General features: G+C 48.3%; 1 protein-coding gene across 1 annotated transcript; it reads right to left on the bottom strand.

Annotated features, from left to right (window-relative positions):
* Window positions 1-284: 284 nt before the first annotated feature.
* Window positions 285-18018, bottom strand: LOC134402370 (maestro heat-like repeat-containing protein family member 7). Its single transcript, XM_063131786.1, has 10 exons — window positions 17861-18018; window positions 16288-16425; window positions 13270-13378; window positions 12748-12888; window positions 9466-9642; window positions 7460-7615; window positions 4468-4566; window positions 4002-4148; window positions 569-622; window positions 285-366 (listed from the first exon to the last, which is right to left on the bottom strand). The coding sequence occupies exons 1-10, from the start codon at window positions 17989-17991 to the stop codon at window positions 361-363; spliced, it is 1158 nt and encodes a 385-aa protein (XP_062987856.1). The 5' UTR covers window positions 17992-18018; the 3' UTR covers window positions 285-360.
* Window positions 18019-21374: the final 3356 nt, after the last annotated feature.

Raw genomic sequence — 21374 nt, 5'->3', positions numbered from 1 at the left:
AAACTTCCAAAAATGCTTACGCTTGCTAGTCACAAAGAAATAAAGGCACCATCATGCTTGGCAATCCAAGATGGCGGCCAACAGTTAATCCCTCATTGGGCCCAAGTTCTTTTTTGTTTAAATTTGCTGGATAAAAAGGGCAGGGGAAGAGAAAATAATGCTTTTGGGTTTCTCCTTCCTCAGTATTTACCTTTCCCCACCCTCCTCAAAGGAGCAGTTCTCATTTCCCACAGATCATTCTGATTCTGTTGAAGTATCTGTCCAGGAAGTTCTCCGACGGCGGTTCACGCCCCACTGTCTCCATAATCCCAGATGCTGCCAGGTAGATGTTGGATGGTTTAGCATTCAGGCTTGCAAGATTCAGGACTAAGTTGGGGAGAGGAAGGCAAAGCAGAGAACAGCATGATACTGAAGATGCCCTACGTGAGGCGTGGAAATATGCAGCCCAGAAGCAGCAGCAAAATGCACCGCCAACCAGTCCGTGCTTCACACCCAGAAGGAGATAACGGTGCAAGGCCCAAGCAGGGAAGGGGTGTCAAAGGGGAGATAAAATCCAATTTCTTCTCACCAGTAGCAATGGCTTCAAGTGTTTCTTTGTGCTTTGCCTCCTGAGCGATGGTTTCTGGGGATGGAAACAGCAGTAACCTTCACGGCCAGAAAGGGCAGCCCCTCCCTAAATGCCAACAAGGCTGAAAGAAATTAATGTTCTGACAGACTGGGGATGAGTAGGGTGACCCTATGAAAAGGAGGACAGGGCTCCAGTATCTTTAACAGTTGTATTGAAAGGAGAATTTCAGCAGGTGTCGTTTGTATATATAGAATCATAGAACAGCAGAGTTGGAAGGGGCCTACAAGGCCATCGAGTCCAACCCCCTGCTCAATGCAGGAATCCACCCTAAAGCATCCCTGAAAGATGGTTGTCCAGCTGCCTCTTGAAGGCCTCTAGTGTGGGAGAGCCCACAACCTCCCTAGGTCACTGGTTCCATTGTCGTACTGCTCTAACAGTCAGGAAGTTTTTCCTGATGTCCAACTGGAATCTGGCTTCCTTTAACTTGAGCCCATTATTCCGTGTCCTGCACTCTGGGAGGATCGAGAAGAGATCCTGGCCCTCCTCTATGTGACAACCTTTTAAGTATTTGAAGAGTGCTATCATGTCTCCCCTCCATCTTCTCTTCTCTAGGCTAAACATGCCCAGTTCTTTCAGTCTCTCTTCATAGGGCTTTGTTTCCAGACCCCTGATCACCCTGGTTGCCCTCCTCTGAACACGCTCCAGCTTGTCTGCGTCCTTCTTGAATTGTGGAGCCCAGAACTGGACGCAATACTCTAGATGAGGCCTAACCAGAGCCGAATAGAGAGGAACTAGTACCTCACGTGATTTGGAAGCTATACTTCTATTAATGCAGCCCAAAATAGCATTTGCCTTTCTTGCAGCCATATCGCACTGTTGACTCATATTCAGCTTGCGATCGACAACAATTCCAAGATCCTTCTCGTTTGTAGTATTGCTGAGCCAAGTATCCCCCATCTTGTAACTGTGCATTTGGTTTCTGTTTCCTAAATGTAGAACTTGGCATTTATCCCTGTTAAATTTCATCCTGTTGTTTTCAGCCCAGCACTCCAGCCTATCAAGATCACTTTGAAGTTTGTTTCTGTCTTCCAAGGTATTCGCTATCCCACCCAATATATAAATATATACCTGGTGAAATCCCCTCTTTATCACAATAGTTAAAGCTGCAGGAGCCCTGCCCTCCTCATATGGTCACCCTAGGGATGAATCCAGCAAAATGCTTGCCAGGGGCTATAGGACTTGGACCAGGAACTCTGCTTCAGTTAAGCTCAGGCCCTGATTCACTGCTCCTTGTACTGGTGCCATTGAGGGAAAGGCCGTGATCAAACGGTAGAGCACCCTCTTAGCATGCAAAAGGTATCTGGTTCAATCCCTAGAATTCTTATCTCTATGGGCCCATGGAGAGCTGTTGCCAGGCACTTCCCCTAGTGCCAGATGTGTTGGATGACATACAACTTCTAAAATCCTTCAGCCAACCATGGGAGTGATCGTCCCACACTTCTGAGGGGCTCCAGGCTAGAGAAAGCTGCTACAGACAGTACTGACCAAGTTGGGCCAAGGCCCGACAAGGCTTTAAGGAAGCCTCCGACATTTCTAAGCGGGAACTGAAGGCAGTTCAAGCTAGGGCACTAATGCCATGCACCAGAATCCTCCTGGTCCTTGGAATCAGGTGATCTCAGCAAGCCAATTGGGTGTCACTGGCTGAGCTCGGACGACACGCTAATCAATGGTTGTTTCCCATTCTGTTCCTATTGCCTCCCCCATCCAGTTGATTAGCGTGTCGTCCGAACTCAGCCACTGTCTACTATATAGGGCTCCAAGGTCTGCTGCTCTCTGTTGTGCCTCAGTTTGGGATAGAGCAGGAAGGAGGAACAGCTGCGCCCGGGAGTGTTTGGGGAGTGGCCCTTCACAGCAAGAGGCAGAAGCTAGCTGCAGGCCAACACAGCTGACTTCAATCCCTAATCATCACCATCCCAATATAAGGCAAGCCAGAGGCACTGAGTGGGTGCTAGAAGCAATTGTTGTGTTCGGTACTCTGTCCTCGTTGCTTGCATACCAGCTCCTTTACCTTGCCTGAACGTAACCTGACTTGAAAGGACTTTGATGACTCTTCTGCACATTGGTCCGTGCTGAATTCAAAGTGCTGGTATTGACATTCAAAGCCCTAAACGGTTTGGGGCCAGGTTATTTGAAGGAACGCCTCCTCCCATATGTACCTGCCTGGACCCTAAGGTCATCCTCAGGGGCCCTTCTCCGCGAGCCCCTGCCAAAGGAAGTGAGGCAGGTGGCTACTAGGAGGAGGGCCTTCTCCACTGTGGCACCCCGGTTGTGGAATGAGCTCCCCAGAGAGATTCACCTGGCGCCTACACTGTACTCCTTTCGTCGCCAGCTGAAAACCTTTTTATTCTCTCAGTATTTTAACACTTAATTTTAACTTAAATTTAAATTTTGCTGTTTTAACGCTGTATTTTAATCTTATATCAATTTTGCTGCGTGGTTTTATCCTGGTTGTGCTTTACTGTATTTTGTATTTGTGTTTGTAACCTGTTGGTAGTTTTATGATGGTTTTAATTTTTGTGAACCGCCCAGAGAGCTTCGGCTATTGGGCGGTATAAAAATGTAATAAATAAAATAAATTCCTGAGCCTGGTATTGTTTGACCCGGCTTCAGACGGATACTTTTGGTATACGACTAAGGACTGTTTATTGATGTTTCCAGACTGCTTATCTCGCAACGCTGGTGATTTACGACACCTTCCCTCGGCCTGAGCAACAGAACTTAGAGCTCTATATAGCAGACAGTTGGAGTCCATAGGCCCGGGATGGGCAGACTTCAGCCTTGCGGGATCTACTTTAGGTGGTTTTTTTCTACAAGAATACCAAGGCCCTCTGACCAGAGGAGGCCCAATCAGAGCCTAGTGTAATATAAGTGGGTGGTGAGTGGGGCAGAAGTGGGCAGTGGGGGAGGATCAAGGTTCTCAGCCCAGGAATTTTTTGGCACCAAGCAATACCACCACGACTACCAAGTTGCACATGCCAGTGGAATTAGGAGAAGTCAAAATGCTTAACCCCATCATAGAAAGAGAAAGAGCAGCGTTTTTAGAGTGGGCACCTGGCTCACTTTAGAAGTGAGCAAAAATTAAGGAACGGAGGAGGTAACCCTTGAGGTCTGCCACCAAGAAAGCAAAATAAAGGTTCTAAACGATTAAGGAAATCTTGCCCTGTAATCCTCATCCCCAGTTGAACCAAAGTCTATGTGTCACTGAATTTGCCCACCTCTGACCCTTGTTCCCTTCTACCTCTCTCGTTTCCTCTGTTGAAGATAGTTCAACAGGGAAAACAAGGCAGATAGTTCCCTGCCCCACTGTAAGCTCTGTGGGGGCAGAGAACTATCTTTATGTTGTTGTTGCTAAAACATACTGTGTAAAGTGTACCATGTACATTGAGGGGGGCTGGTGATGTTGATGATGCTTGCCTAACAGTCTGACCGCTTCATCTCTCAAAGCTTTGCGGGGGTTTTCCAGGTAAGCAAACGCTTGCTCCACGAGGATGCCTTCTCCTTGTTCTCTGTAGCGCTTTACCTAGAGGCGGGACCGAAAGGGGGAAGAGGGTGTGTGTGTGTGTGAGAGAGAGAGATGGAGGGCTCCTTCTCTTTCTTCAAGGCAAAATGCAATGTATTCCTCACAAGTGAGCACGGAACAGCCTTCCTCAACCTGGGGCGCTCCAGATGTGTTGGACTACAACTCCCAGAATGCCCCAGCCAGCTGGCTGGGGCATTCTGGGAGATGCAGTCCAACACATCTGGAGCGCCCCAGGTTGAGGAAGGCTGGCATGGAGTCTCCCCTTTCATCAGCCTCTGTAGAGAAAAGGGTCCCACCACCTCAAAGAAGGACCACTCACCAGCCTTGTGCAGAAGCTCCGGACTTCACTTTCCTGGATTGACAACTGGATGAAGGATTTCAGAAACTGGTCAGTTCTCTTCAGAGTAGCCCAGCATGCCTGCAGAAGAAGGGAGAGGGGAATCCTGGTTTGTGTCATTGCTGCCACGAACACCTCAAATTCAAGATTCTCCGAGAGTGAGGAGCTCCAGGGACAAAGCATCAGCAAACAAGTGAATCAAGCAACTGTGTGAGGGAATTCCTCAATAGAAATCACAGACCTTGGGCAACCAACCGACATACATTCCCAGCCAATGGAAACTGGTGCTGAGCAGCAGTTCACAATCAGCTTCCCTTATTTTTCAAACAAGTTCGTCCAATCAAATTCACTGCAGCAGCAGTTGCACCCATCTATATAAGGAGGTCCTGGTTCCACTCTATTCGGCCCTGGTGAGGCCTCATCTTGAGTATTGCGTCCAGTTCTGGGCTCCACAATTCAAGAAGGACGCAGACAGGCTGGAGCGTGTTCAGAGGAGGGCAACCAGGATGATCAGGGGTCTGGAAACAAAGCCCTATGAAGACAGACTGAAAGAACTGGGCATGTTTAGCCTGGAGAAGAGAAGGTTGAGGGGAGACATGATAGCACTCCCCAAAATCTTAAAAGGTTGTCACACAGAGGAGGGCCAGGATCTCTTCTCGATCCTCCCAGAGTGCAGGACACGGAATAACGGGCTCAAGTTAAAGGAAGCCAGATTCCAGCTGGACATCAGGAAAAACTTCCTGACTGTTAGAGCAGTACGACAATGGAATCTGTTGCCTGGTGAGGTTGTGGCCTCTCCCACACTGGAGGCCTTTAAGAGGCAGCTGGACAGCCACCTGTCAGGGATGCTTTAGGGTGGATTCCTGCATTGAGCAGGGGGTTGGACTCGATGGCCTTGTGGGCCCCTTCCAACTCTGCTATTCTATGATTCTGTGATTCAAGCAGGGCTATCAGGAGACTCCTCATCCTGTGAAAAAAGTGTGTGAGCTCTTTCTGGGATTGTCTAGCGGGGCTGCGGGTGCACGTTTTGGAATGCTACTAACAGGTGTCAATAGTGTATGAAGCCTGTGTGAGCGTGTGTGAGTGTGAGGAACCCATGGGAACATACACCAGAGTTAATCCTTCCCTGTCTGAAGTACAAGCCAGAGGACCTGGCTGTCTGCATGTATACTCCCAAGCTGGTGTCAGGGGTACGTATGGTTGGGCACCTGCCGAGGGCACACACCTCCACCGGAGCCCACTGACAAGACGCCTCCAGGACTTGCTGCTCCTATGTTGCAGCCTGCTAGCTCACCTGTCTTTCTGGAAACAAAACCCTATGAGGAGAGACTGAAAGAACTGGGCATGTTTAGTCTGGAGAAGAGAAGGCTGAGGGGAGACATGAAAGCACTCTTCAAATAGTTGAAAGGTTGTCACACAGAGGAGGGCCAGGATCTCTTCTCGATCCTTCCAGAGTGCAGGACACGGAATAACAGGCTCAAGTTAAAGGAAGCCAGATTCCAGCTGGACATCAGGAAAAACTTCCTGACTGTTAGAGCAGTACGGCAATGGAACCAGTTACCTAGGGAGGTGGTGGGCTCTCCCACACTAGAGGCATTCAAGAGGCACCTGGACAACCATCTGTCAGGGATGCTGTAGGGTGGATTCCTGCATTGAGCAGGGGGTTGGACTCGATGGCCTTGTAGGCCCCTTCCAACTCTGCTATTCTATGATTCTATGCTCTGGCAAATGCAATGGTGGTGGATCTCTGCCAAGCTAGCCACCAAATGGCAGCAATGAGGAGGAGTAGTAGCAATAGCAACTGGTAACAATGCTGGTGAGAAGGCAGATTTACTGTGTAAACTGAACTGATACTTGCGTATTGCAGAATTGCAAGGGGATGCGGAAATATTTCTGCATTTTTGATATTTGTTATATTAATCTTTTTCTTGCAGAGCGAATACCCTGAACTACAATATATAAGCTACAAATCGTAGCTTGTCCCGTGGTTGAAGTTAAGGAATCTGCAAATGGGACTGCTGAAATATCGAACATCTTGTGAAACCAAAGACACTTTGGGACTTCAAAGTTGCAAAAAAAAAACCCAACCACCTCCATATTTTTGTTTGGTCTCAGAGAGATTAATTGTTGCAGCTGTATTGGGAAATGGTTGCATGTTTCATATAATTTCAATTTTTACTAAAGACATGCTTGTTCAGTTATATCTTTGCAAGCTTTATTCTAATTAATCCCCATAGGACCCACACTAGTAGAGGTCACACCGGAACTGTGTACTAGGGATGTCCTCCACTTCGCTTGGGAGCGTAGAAGCAATAGTGAGGCAGCCTGATTCGCATCCGACAAAGGCAGAGACGAAGTGGGTCGGGGGAGGGGCTGCGGATCGAGGTGAAGAGGATCAAGACCAAGCGGATCCAAGCGGATCTGGAGCTCCGAAAAAAAGGTAAGTGGGCGCTTACTTGGCGCTGGCGCAGTCCGTGTGGCAACAGTGGCAGAGCCAGGTAAGGGGGCAGAGGGGAGGGGGGCTTACCTGCCTCTGTTGCAGTCCGGCGGCAGCTTCAACTGAGGCTGAGGCTCAAACCGGAAGACCAGGCCGCAACTGCAGCCTGCCCTTCTGCTTTGAGCCTCAGGTAAAGCCGCTGCTGGAACGTGACGGACGCAGGTCTTACCTGAGTCCGTCATGTTCCGGCAGCAGCTTCAACTGAGCCCGAGGACTCAAACTGGAAGACCATTTGAGTCCTCGGGCTCAGTTGAAGCAGCCTCCAGAACGCGACAGACGCAGGTAAGGGGGGAGGAGAGAGGGGGGGCTTACCTGGCACCGCTGCGGAGCTCCAATTCAGAGCCGGAGCTCCGCAGAGGACCATAGGCAGATCGACACGGGGCGGAGCAGGCCCGATCTGGAATTTGCAGATCGGGTGCGGAGTGGATCGGGGGGGGGGGGTCCGTGCACAGCCCTACTGTGTACTTTGCAGCCTACCTTGGTCACAGGGACGCTGTCATCCTGGAGATGCACCATCAGAGGCACCAGGCTTTGAAGGGCAAGCTCTTTCATCTGCTCCTTGCCACCCCTTTTGATGACCTCGTACAGCCCTTTGAAGGTGGAGATGGCTGCTAGCCTCACTTTGTGGGATGCCTGTGCCGAGAAGAGAGGAGAAATCCTGTCAAAGTTTTGTTGCTCTGTGCAACTAAAGGGCTTGGATCCAAACTAACATGGATGCAGGATTCCCTGAGATCCAAAAAACTCCTAAAATTCCTCTAGTGGGAATACAATTCTCCCCAGAACCTTGGGACAATGGGATCTGAAGTATGGAGGGCAATTGACGCATAGGAAATCAATGTCAGCCTGGACCGCAAAATAGCTTGAGCTGGCTCTGGCCGTTCCCAGGATGTCACCAGATTCAGGATTGCACCCGTAAATCTCATGCTTGAAAATAACTTGTGGGAATGAATAAAACCAAGGATGGCCTCCTGGTGTTTGCACGGTGCTCCTCTTATTGTGATGTGGATACTGGAGGAATACTTGGCCACATAATCCAATCTCTTTGTGAGCAGTTGCACACTAGTACCAAATTAGTGCTATCTAGCTGCTTCATAGTTATATAGTGATGTGCTTGGGCTGCATGCAAAATACGTACATACACATGCAGTGCTACATGCAAAATCCAAAGAGAAATGGAACATTACCGCCTGGAATCTCTTTACATAAAGCACCCAATCTTCAGCAGAGAAAAATAATAGCTGGAAACAAGGGTTATTAAGGAGAACAGGTGCTCAATGTGTTTAGAGTGAAGGAAATTCAGGGAGTCATGGTATTGTTCAAAATTGTAAGTATTGCAAAAAGGATTCTTCCAGTTCCAATTTGGTAGGATTGATGGAGCCAACTAAAGTGTTTTTGGGCTGACTGGCCAAGGAGTTGTCAATTTCCTGTCTGCATCAGTTTAAATCCTGATGTTTTCAAGATGTCTTAATGGTATGTTTTTAATGTGTATTTTATGTTATGTTTTTATACTCTGTTTTATACTTTGAATGGTTTTAGTTTTTGTGAATTGCCCAGGGAGCTTTGGCTGTTGGGTGGTATAAAAATGCAATTAATAATAATAATAATAATAATAATAATAATAATAATAATAATCTGGCCCAATAGAGGTATAGCTTCCAAATCGCACGAGGTACTGGTTCCTCTCTATTCAGCACTGGTTAGGCCTCATCTTGAGTATGGCGTCCAGTTCTGGGCTCCACAATTCAAGAAGGACGCAGACAAGCTGGAGCGGGTTCAGAGGAGGGCAATGAGGATGATCAGGGGTCTGGAAACAAAGCCCTATGAAGAGAGACTGAAAGAACTCCTCCCAGAGTGCAGGACACGGAAGAATGGGCTCAAGTTACAGGAAGCCAGATTCTGGCTGGACATCAGAAAAAACTTCCTGACTGTTAGAGCAGTATGACAATGGAACCAATTACCTAGGGAGGTTGTGGGCTCTCCCACACTAGAGGCCTTCAAGAGGCAGCTGGACAACCATCTGTCAGGGATGCTTTAGGGTGGATTCCTGCATTGAGCAGGGGGTTGGACTCAATGGCCTTGTAGGCCCCTTTCAACTCTACTATTCTGTGATTCTTATGTTCTTCCTTTCTTGTTGGGAATGGAGTGTGTGTGTGTGTGTGTTAAAGACCCAAGAGGGTCATTGGATGGGAGGTCCTATGTGGTAGGCCCAGTATTGAGATAGTAAAACCCAGTACAAAAGTGGTCACGCACTACCTTAAAATTGGACTAGGAATTCCTGCGCTTTACACATTCCTCCAATTCAAGTATCAGCAGTATGGAAGAAAAAGGACAATAAGAAGGATGGAGAGGGAGAAGTAGTACCAGGACGATCAACAGTGAAGTACCTTTCCCAGTACTAGATCTCTGAACCAGCCCAGTCACCTCCCGTTTTCTGCACACGCATACATCCCTCCCAACACATACTCATGACCGTCCTGACTCACATCATCAAACAGGGGGATCACCCTGGCAGCCACCTCCAAGGTGTGGAAGTTCACCTCCTCGCCTGCAAGAGTCTTCAAAAGACACGGCAGGACTTTGAGCGCCTTGATGTTGATCTCTCTGTTGGTCTCCTTCAGCCTTTGCAAGATGTTCGCCAGCGCTGGCTTCAGTTTCGCCATCTGCAGGAGATGAGAGGGCCAGTCGGGCATCTCCAAGGCAAAACAGAAGAGCCAGGGAAACATGAAAGTCCACTCTTCCTGCTGATCATTAGGAATAGAAGAAGGTGAAGAGCAGGAGACGCTGGTGGTGGCAACATCAGCAGAGCAGTGAATCCACTCCTGGTTTCAGTCGAACCAGTCAGAACTCTAAAGGAGCTGTCCAAGGTGGTTCTGCACTTTTGAGAGCTTGTTCAGCCTTCTGACTGGTTCTGACTGAAACCCGGAGCGGATCCACCACCCTACTGACCTTGGAGCCAAGAGCCTCCACTGGTGCAGAGGGAGGAGGCTTCTTTAAAGCCACACCTTCACTACTAACTGCTTCCTCCCATGCCAAAATGTGAGGGTACGGGACTGCCGGATGACGAGGTAGTTGGGCTATAGATCGCACAGCTCTGCAAAGTAGGCATGCTGTCTGGTTTGTTACTTTGCAAAGCAGCACGTGCCTCTGTTTTGCACGTGGAGACCCAGAAGAGTGGTAAGGTGTGCCATCTACTACTCATGTACAACTTTCACAGTTTTATCACACAACTGCATAAAGAATTCTGTAGCCCTGGCCTAGTGGGATCCTTGGCTTGCAGGGATTCCCCACCCAATTCCTCCTCAAGGGCTGCCCCTCTCCCCAGAAGGGAAAAGCTCTTATCTCCGAACCCCTTTTCAGTGACCAGCTCCGGAAAATTCTCATCTCTCATCAGCTGCTGATCAGAGATGAGATTTTCCTGCAGGGGAAAGGTGCTGAGTGATTCAGTCCTGCTTACATCTGAGGCTTGTCCTGCTTACTTCTGAGTAGACAGTCAGAGGCTTGGTATCTGGGTTGCTATTTGAAAGTGCTGTTGAATGATTCATTTCTGCTTACTTCTGAGCAAACATTCAGAGGTTTGGCCTGCTTACTTCTGAGTAGACATTCAGAGGCTTGGTGTCTGGGTTGTTATTTGAAAGTGCTGCTGAATGATTCATTACTGCTTACTTCTCAGCAAACATTCAGAGGTTTGGCCTGCTTACTTCTGAGTAGACATTCAGAGGCTTGGTGTCTGGGTTGCTATTTGAAAGTGCTGCTGAATGATTCATTTCTGCTTACTTCTGAGCAGACATTCAGAGGTTTGGCCTGCTTACTTCTGAGTAGGCTTAAAATTGGTTAGTATCACATTCCGGCCATGGCCACAGATGGATTGTGGCCCCCAAGAGTTTTCTCAGATTGGAACTTGGTTTATGGACTGAAAAATATCCCCACCCCTTCTATAGCTAATTTTGAGTTTTAAGAATCCAAGACATGTATTTGATCTTCGATCTCATTTCACTGAGTTGTTTTGAATCCTTAGCTGTTTTGAGTGGGGTCCAGTGATGCTTCTAGATGAGGCTTTTCTCATGCAATTGACCTGCCTCATTCATGGAATTTTATGGGGGGAAGGGACAGACGAACTTCCACATATAACCCTCCCATGTTCGCCCGTCATTTCTTCCACCTTTTTCTTTCCACAAAACAAAGGACAACAACAACCTGTTAAGGAAAAACAACAGAATATCTAGGGTGACCCTATGGAATGGAGGACAGGACTCCTGTATCTTTAACCGTTGTATTGTAAAAGGAATTTCAGCAGGTGTCACTTGTATGCATGAAGCACCTGGTGGAATACCTTCTTCATCACAACAGTGAAAGCTGCAGGAGCCCTGCCTACCGTGAGCAGATACAAAAGAGGGCAGGGCTCCTGCAGCTTTAATTGTTGTGATGAAGAGGGAATTTCTCCAGGTGCTGCATGCGTCCAAATGACAGCTTCTGAAATCCCATTTTCTATACAACTATTAAAGATGCAGGAGCCCTGCCCTCCTTGTCATACGGAGCTCCATCAGACAAGGAAAATTGTGTTTGCTTACCGTCATTTTTCTGCCCGCACATTTGTCCCTCATTACTTCCTCTTCTGAAAGAGGACGTAAACAACATGCTCATGGCCCATTCAGTGGGCTGTTTTGATCTTGCTGCTGCTCCTGCACACAGCAAGAGATAGCAGCAACTTCCGTCTTTAAAATAAATAAGACTTACTGAGGTGGTTTTTTTGTGGTGCAAAGAAGGCTAGAAAGGGTAGGAGGTGCGCAGGAGGCAGACGACGTTGTTAGAGGGACCTGCAAAAGTCTGTGAGCACCCAGTAATGAGTGTGAAATAAAACGCTCATCTGATGGAGCTCATGGTTAGGCCTCATCTAGAGTATTGCGTCCAGTTCTAGGCTCCACAATTCAAGAAGGACGCAGACAAGTTGGAGCGTGTTCAGAGGAGGACAACCAGGATGATTAGGGTTCTGGAAACAAAGCCCTATGAAGAGAGACTGAAAGAACTGGGCATGTTTAGCCCGGAGAAGAGAAGATTGAGGGGAGACATGAGAGCACTCTTCAAATACTTAAAAGGTTGTCCCACAGAGGAGGGCCAGGATCTCTTCTCGATCCTCCCAGAGTGCAGGACACGGAATAACGGGCTCAAGTTACAGGAAGCCAGATTCCGGCTGGACACCAGGAAAAACTTCCTGACTGTTAGAGCAGTACGACAATGGAATCAGTTACCTAGGGAGGTGGTGGGCTCTCCCACACTAGAGGCCTTCAAGAGGCAGCTGGACAACCATCTGTCAGGGATGCTTTAGGGTGGATTCCTGCATTGAGCAGGGGGTTGGACTCGATGGCCTTGTAGGCCCCTTCGAACTGCTATTCGATGATTCTATGATTCTATGGTCACCCTAAGAATAGCTGCACAATGCTTTTGGATACGTAGCACAAGAAGCCATTCATCTGGAAGGAGTCCAGGCTGCTTTCTGCTCGATTTTTATTTCATTAGCAGATGTAACATCATTTCCATCTCGGGGTAGATCACGTGCCTTGCATGCAGGGAGACCCAGGTTCAATCCCCTGCATCTGAAGTTAAAACCAGTGCTGAGAAGAAACGTTTCTCTGCCTGAAACCCTGGAGACCCATCAGAATAGACAGTTCTAAACTAGATGGACCAATGGCAGCTCATCACCATCATGACCACCATGGCCCATGCACCAAGGAACTCAAGGGCAGCACAGGAGGCGTGCTCTGTCTCACCTTCTGCGGATAAATGCTCAGGTAGAGCATGCCGCTGAGGGAAAGGGACCTGAGTTCAGCTCTGTTTGCCTTCAGCTGCCTGCACAGCTGGTGGATGATGAGGTCTTCTGCATCATCATCAAAGGTCTTCCGGTTAAGGAGCTGGAATGAGAGAGCAAAGGGCAGGACTGGCGATTGCTTTTTTGCTTCCCGGGGTAGCACATCTGGAAAGAAAAGGGGGCTTGAATGATGTTTAGCCTAGGGGGATGGGCGATACCTTCGTTCTGTCTGAATTTTCACCAAATCCGCACCTCCCAAACCAATAAGTGACCTGCAACAAATGTGAACACCAAGGTCCACCCCTTTTGACTGTCACAATACAGTTCTCGCCTGTAAAAAATGCACGTAAAAATGCACTCAGTAGTGAAAGTTATTCACGGAAATGCACACCATAAAAGGAAAAACAGTTTCCTCCTCCTCCTCCTCCTCCTCCTCCTCCTCCTCCTCCTCCTCCTCCTCCAACAAACACCAAAATTGGCTCACCTCAACCAAGAAAGTCATCACAATGATGTGTAGTATATCCTCTTTGGAGTCCAAAATGTCCACCAGATAGGGCACCATCTTTTCACACTCCTGGTTTCTGACTAGTGCCCTGTTATTGAAAAATAGAAATATTTCAAGTGAGACCACAACAAGATGTTGCAGCATGGAGTGCTCTTGTTCAGTGTTCCTGCCTTCTCTCAAATACACCATTCTTGGCCCCCACCCCACTGCCCCCACTGCCCCCGACAACAGCACTCAACACAGTATGTCTAAATACTTTGGGATTAAAACTGAAGATGGCATTTTGTTCCAGGACAGCCTTCCTCAACCTGGGGCGCTCCAGATGTGTTGGACTGCAACTCCCAGAATGCATTCTGGGAGATGCAGTCCAACACATCTGGAGCGCCCCAGGTTGAGGAAGGCTGTTCTAGGAGGAATTTGGATGTGCTCACTTAAGTGGTGGTTTAGGGCCACCTACATGAGGAAAGCAGATTATGAGAGATCCTCTGAACACATATGTAAACACTTCACTCTTCTGTGCCTTTAAGGACAATTGGACCCAGGCTGGAGATCCCGAAAATATCTTTTGAAATGGGAGTAGCCCACAGAGCTGGTGTGGAGTAGTGGCTAATAGACCGACAGCACAATCCCATTCATGTGGGGCTTGCTCCCAAGTAAACGTACATAGGAATGCATCGCGAAGTCCCCAATTTGATTCTCATTCTGTTGTGGACTCAATCACTTTAAGGGAAATTGCTAGTCCCCAGCTGTTTTTACGGTATTGACAGGGCCCCAACCACTTTTACTAGCTGAAAAGAAAAGGAAAAGTTGCCTTTCAAATGTTTTCTTTCCAGGGGGGGATTCCACACGTCGTACTGAGGGCGCTTCCATGCGCCCCCAGTGCGCACCCAAAGCGATCATGTAGCTTGCTTGGAAGAGACGAGGAAGAGGCGTCCTTGCCACCGCCACCGCCACCCACCTACCTCCTCGCCGGCCGGGTCGGAGAGCTCTTCCGCCGAGCTCTCCGACCCGGCCGGCGAGGAGGTAGGTGGGTGGTGGCGGTGGCAGCGGCAAGGACGCCTCTTCCTCGTCTCTTTGAACAGGCAAGCTACACGATCGCTTTGGGTGCGCACTGGGGGTGTATGGAAGCACCCTCGGCATGACGTGTGGAATCCCCCCAGGGCTCCATCTACACAGGGGATTTACTGTGGTGCTTCTGACACACAGGCGCAACATATGACGTCCCCTTCTCAGCAACTGCGGGTTTTCTCACCGTAAAAACCGCATTTTTTGAAAAATGGCTTTGTGATGGATTTTCCTTTTAACGTGGCTTCCGTGTGATTCCATTCAAGTGTGGAAGATGTTAGTGGCCATGGCTAGGGGTGTGTCTGTGCCCTGATACTGTAGTATTTTGATGCCGTGTGACTGTAAGCAGGATGGATCTAGAACCTAGAGCTGTGCAATGCTTCAGTTTCAGATCTAAATCTCAAACTGAAGCGGGGCGATTCGGACTGAATCAGTCCAAATTCAGATTGACGCCGGATTGCTCTGGAGTGGCCCGGTCTGGGTTGAACCAGGTCCAAAGTGCTTCGGACTGATTCATAGAATCCTAGAATAGCAGAGTTGGAAGGGGCCTACAAGGCCATCGAGTCCAACCCCCTGCTCAATGCAGGAATCCACCCTAATGCATGGATTCCGATGATAGTGGGCTTGTTGCCTGGCAACTGTTTGCATAGCAACCATTTGCAATTCACTTTTATCCCCTTTCAGCCAGTCCTTTTGGTTCTAGTGGTGGCAAAGTTGAGCAGCAGGCAATAGTTTGACCTTTCAACAAGGCTCAGCTTCTCCGGCATTTATTTATTCATTGTTCCTGTTTGGTTATTATAGTTACACCCCACCTTCCAGCTAAGATTGGCTTCCCAAATTCAAATGTACTATATTGTATTTAGTGTTGTTCCCTGCCTCAATTCAGAGGGAGAAGCGGGTAATAAATTCATTATTATTATTATTATTATTATTATTATTATTATTATTATTAAATCTATACAAAGTTACTTTATTAACATGTTGATGTCAGGGGTGTGGGAAGAGGAAGCCTTTTCCAGCTTCTTGAATTCAGAGCTGTGAAATAAAATTTGAACCACGTGTTGAATGCTGATGTTATAGCGCAGCCTTCCTCAACCTGGGGCGCTCCAGATGTGTTGGACTACAACTCCCAGAATGCCCCAGCCAGTTGGCTGGGGCATTCTGGGAGATGCAGTCCAACACATCTGGAGCGCCCCAGGTTGAGGAAGGCTGATTTACATAATAATAATAATAATAATAATAATAATAATAATAATAATAATAATAATAATAATAATTTTTACCCGCCTCTCCGTTTGGATCGAGACAGGGAACAATAACTATAAAATACATAAAACTGAATTGAAAACATAGTATACGTTATTAAAACATCCTAAAATTCCACTGGATAGACCTGCCGGAATAGATCAGTCTTGATAGCTTTCTTGAATGCTAAAAGACTATTAAGTCGACGATTCTCCTCCGGCAGGCCGTTCCACAGTCTGGGAGCGGCAGAAGAGTAATACTTGTTAGCCTAATTTTGACAGACTGAAGTAGAATCTTCCCAGACGACCTGAGTGTGCGGGGCAGATTGTACGGGAGAAGGGGACCCTGCAGGTAGCCTGGACCCAAACCATGTAGGGCTTTAAAAGTGATAACCAACACTTTATACTTCGCCCAGAAACTAATTGGCAGCCAGTGAAGAGATTTTAAGACTGGTGTAATGTGGTCACCTCTAGGTGTACCAGTGACCAGCCTGGCTGCCATATTTTGGACTAATTGAAGTTTCCGGACTAGGCACAGAGGTAGCCCTATGTAGAGCGCATTGCAGAAGTCTAATGTTGCACATAATGGTGGCGATAAAGGGCCATTTTCAGAAACAGCCCCAATGACCTGTTTTTCTGCAGCGGAGGAGGGTACCCTCAGGTGGGACTTTAACCACCCTGCACTCACCTGGCAAAAAGAGTGAGTCCTTTCTGGTGAGTCGCGTGATGCAGCAGGAGCTCCGAGCCCCTCCTCTTATTCATGATGAGGGCCTGATCCCCCTCACTTGCCCGTCTGATGAGAGCTTTGAAGGTCCTCAAGGCAGACCTGCGCACAGAGCAAAATCCGTAAGAGAGACGAGCCGGAATGTGTCGCTTGGGATGAGGACTGTGGAATGCTGCCGCGGGATGAAGCTCTATAAATTAATTTGAGTGCATCCCTTATTTATTTATTTAATTTTATTTATTACATTTCTATACTGCCCAATAGCCAGAGCTCTCTGGGCGGTTCACAAAAATTAAAACCATTCAAAGTATAAAACAACAATATAAAAGGAAAGGAAAGGAACCTCTCGTGCAAGCAGTGAGTCATTACTGACTCTTGGAGGGACGCCAGCTTTCACTGACGTTTTCTTTGCAGGCCTTATAGTGGGGTGGTTTGCTGTTGCCTTCCCTGGCCGTTATTACCTTTTCCCCAGCTAACTGGGAACTCATTTTACCGACCTCGGGAGGATGGAAGGCTGAGTTGACGCGAGCTGGCTGCCTGAAACCAGCTTCCGCTGGGATCGAACTCAGGCCGTGGGGAGAGTTTTAGCTGCAGAAACTGCTGCTTTACCGCTCTGTGCCACACGAGGCTCTTATAACAGTATAAAACCATAATATAAAATACAATTTAAAAGCTCAACCAGATAAAAACAGCAGCAATGCAAAATTACAAATTTAAAACACCAAGTTAAAATTTATAGACTGTTAAAATGCTGGGAGAATAAAAAGGTCTTCACCTGGCGTCTAAAAGCATATAATGTAGGCGCCAAGCGAACCTCCTTAGGGAGCTCCTTCCACAGCCGGGGTGCCACAGCAGAGAAGTCCCTCCTCCAGGTAGCCACCTGCCTCACTCCCTTTGGCAGGGGCTCATGGAGAAGGACCCCTGAGGATGACCTTAGGGTCTGGACAGGTACATATGGGAGGAGGCGTTCCTTCAAATAACCTGGCCCCAAACCGTTTAGGGCTTTAAATGTTAATACCAGCACTTTGAATCGGGCCCGGACCTAGACTGGCAGCCAATGAAGTTGTAAAAGGACTGGCGTGATGTGGTCTTGCTGAACAGTCCCTGTTAGTAAACGGGCTGCCCTGTTTTGTACCAGCTGAAGCTTCCGGACCGTTTTCAAAGGCAGCCCCACGTATAACACATTGCAGTAATCCAAACGAGAGGTTATCAGAGCATGGATCACTGTAGCTAAGCTATCTCTGTCCAGATAAAGGCGCAGTTGGTATATCAGCCTAAGCTGATAAAAGGTGCTCTTTGCCACTGAGTTCACCTGTGCCTCAAGTGACAGTTCTGGATCCAAGAGCACCCCCAAACTACGGACCCAATCCTTTAGGGAGAGTGCAACCCCGTCCAGGACAGGGAAACATCACCCCCATTATTTTTACAGGAATCTTGATGTCTTGTTAAATATTCTTGGACATATTCTTGGTTCCACCCCTTGCCTTTGGCTTCCTCCCCCCCCAAGTGGTTGGTGTGAGCCAAAAGGAAGGGGCACCTCAGAGGCACAGGGGGTGTGGGAACCTTCTGCTGCATGCAGGTCCTCCAATAGACATCGATCTCCTGGGGCGTGAACTGCAGGGTGAAGGAGATCTGGCAGAGCAGGGAAACAGACAGGGTGGGATACATGACTTTCAGCACTTCTCTGCAGCTTGGGGAGGGACGTCTCAGGATCTCATACAGAGCTGCTGTTGCCTGAAAGGAAGGTGGACATTGCTCGGCTTAAGGGTCAGGGCCAGACAGAATTCCACCCCGCTTTCACACTTGCTCCTGACTACAACGGCGAGTCTGAGGCAAAGGAGAGCACCAGGCGTCTGCCTCCGGCATCTCCCAGGCTGTGGTTGGGTGGCAACTTTGGAAGTGTGCAGGGACTCATCCTGGTAGACCCTGTTACCACGCCCTCAAGAAGGCTCCACAATTCAAAAAGGATGCAGACAAGCTGGAGCGTGTTCAGAGGAGGGCAACCAGGATGATCAGGGGTCTGGAAACAAAGCCCTATGAAGAGAGACTGAAAGAACTGGGCATGTTTAGCCTGGAGAAGAGGAGATTGAGGGGAGACATGAGAGCACTCTTCAAGGACTTGAAAGGTTGTCACACAGAGGAGGGCCAGGATCTCTTCTCGATCCTCCCAGAGTGCAGGACACAGAATAACGGGCTCAAGTTAAAGGAAGCCAGATTCCAGCTGGGCGTCAGGAAAAACTTCCTGACTATTAGAGCAGTACGACAATGGAACCAGTTACCTAGGGAGGTGGTGGGCTCTCCCACACTAGAGGCCTTCAAGAGGCAGCTGGACAACCCTCTGTCAGGGATGCTTTAGGGTGGATTCCTGCCTTGAGCAGGGGGTTGGACTCGACGGCCTTGTAGGCCCCTTCCAACTCTGCTATTCTATGATTCTATGAAATAAATTCTTGCACACCCCTAGTTTAGCATCCTCTAGCAAGGACCCAGAATCCACAGCCTCACCACTTCACCAACTGCCCAAGGTGCCTCACTGCCCTGTGAGGTCCTAACCGAGCAGAAAAGAGGGTGCCTCTATAAGCCCTGCAGGGCCATCGGAGCGCACGGCTCCAAGACGGAGGTCTGCTTGCCCCCATCCCCCACTTAAATCTGGCGAAGAGGTGGAACTTGGTAACTCCGCAGCCCTGCTTTCTATCTAGGAGATCCATTTGGCTCAGAGCTGCCACCCCGTGATACTTACAGCCAGAGGAGTCAAGGTGGCCTTCATTGCAGGATCACTGCTGTAGAGCGGTCGCTCTACCAGGGTGGCCTGCAGGATGTTCAGGACCTTTTGCGAATGCTCAGAGAAACCCGTTAAGGCATGCCACATGACAGAGGCGGTGCTGCGAGTTTTTCAAAAGAAAAGAAAAGAAAAAGTCAGGAGTCTGAGCTGTATGGAACTGCTCTCCTCACTTTCTGAACTCTGCTTAGCCAGGACACCTCAGGTGCACCACCGGTGATGCAGGAATCGCATGGTGCTTCCAGGTGGGGCATGCTTATTTATTTATTTATTTATTACATTTTTATACCGCCCAATAGCCAAAGCTCTCTGAGCGGTTCACAAAAATGAAAACCACAATAAAAGAACCAACAGGTTAAAAGCACAACCAGGATAAAACCACACAGCAAAATTGATATAAGATTTAAAATACAGCGTTAAAACAGTAAAATTTAAATTTAAGTTCAAATTAAGTGTTAAAATACTGAGAGAATAAAAAGGTCTTCAGCTGGCGACGAAAGCAGTACAGTGTAGGCGCCAGGCGGACCTCTCTGGGGAGCTCATTCCACAACTGGGGTGCCACAGCGGAGAAAGCCCTCCTTCTAGGCTGTTATTCCTCCATGGCCCTGCCCATTCAGGGGGATTTGGCGGGGGATCCAAATTCCACCATCTTTCACTCATGACAACTCCACCGCTTTCCCCACCATTGTTTTTCTCACCGCAGATAATGCATTAGCGGAAGGGAAAAAATGGAGCACCTCCACAATGCCTTCTGTTGGCAGTGCCTGGAATCCACCAACTCTCACGTGTCCCATAATGCATGCCACTTGCAGGTACATCATAGCAACTAAGAGGCTGAGCTGTGACCCAGGAAGTCCTGAGTTCAAATCTCAACTCTGCCATGAACTAACTAGGTGGCTGAAGCAAGCCCCCTCCCCCACTCAGCCTCACATACCTCCCCCCAGCTGCAACCAAGCTCCAATGAACTCAGTCTGTGGGGCCCCTTCCAAGCCCTGCCCTGGGATTTGCGTCAAGGTTGGAAAATTAGTTTCTCTGTGGAGGCCATAGAAACATTAAAATAAATTCAAGTCAAATGCAGTTACCAAAACTTCCTGCACTGCACTTCTCGGATCAAAAGGAAGGTCCCCTTCACAGGTTGGAAGAAAAATGAGATTCTCTGAACACCCCTTCTTGGAAAAATGAGATTCTCCGAAAACCCCACCTTGGAAAAATGAGATTCTCTGAACATCCCACCTTGGAAAAATGAGAGTCTCTGAAAGCCCCACCTTGGAAAAATGAGATTCTCTGAACATCTCGCCTTGGAAAAATGAGATTCTCTGAACACCCCACCTTGGAAAAATGAGATTCTCTGAACACCCCACCTTGGAAAAATGAGATTCTTTGAGAACCCCACCTTGGAAAAAAGAGATTAACTGAATACCTCTCCTTGGAAAAATTAGATTCTCTGAACACCTCACCTTGGAAAAATGAGATTCTCTGAACACACCTTCTTGGAAAAATGAGATTCTCTGAACACCCCTTCTTGGAAAAATGAGATTCTTTGAAAACCCCACCTTGGAAAAATGAGATTCTCTGAACACCCCACCTTGGAAAAACGAGATTCTCTGAACACCCCACCTTGGAAAAACGAGATTCTCTGAACACCCCACCTTGGAAAAATGAGATTCTCTGAACACCCCATCTTGGAGCAAGTCATGATGATAGCAAAGGTGGAGAAGGTATCAGACACTGGCAGGTTTGAAGGAGGACCTGCCCTCCCGGTCAGAGACACCGCAGCATGAGACGCCTATGTGCCTTTTCCCTCTTACCAATCACATGGAAGGGAGCAGCTAAGGAGCGTCTTCACCACCTCTTGCGGGTGGCTGTTTCCCAGCAGGCGGAGAAACCGCAAGACTTCTTGACGGGCCTGAGGATCACTGATGTGCTCCAAACTCAAATGCAAGACGTTGGTGGCCTTTGGTACCTAGGAGGACGACAGGGGCCAAGGTGATCGTCCAAGGGCACATCTACACGACCGACGTACCCTAGTTTTATACCAGTTCAAACCTTGCCAGTTTCCAGGTTTTGGAGGGTCCCTGGGCAAAACACTCTCAATGGGTCCCCTCCCTCAGTGAGTTGACCTTCTCACCACCATGGTCACCAGCGTCTACTGCTGGTTGGACTCGATGGCCTTTTAGGCCCCTTCCAACTCTACTATTCTATGATTCTATGATTCTTCATCCTCTCTCTCCTCATTGCTCCCACCTGCTTGATTGACGGGCAAAGAGCCAGTGAG

The sequence above is a fragment of the Elgaria multicarinata genome, chromosome 8, assembly GCF_023053635.1.
Source record: "Elgaria multicarinata webbii isolate HBS135686 ecotype San Diego chromosome 8, rElgMul1.1.pri, whole genome shotgun sequence".
NCBI classification, from domain to species: domain Eukaryota; kingdom Metazoa; phylum Chordata; class Lepidosauria; order Squamata; family Anguidae; genus Elgaria; species Elgaria multicarinata.
This window is presented reverse-complemented; position numbering and strand designations above follow the sequence as displayed.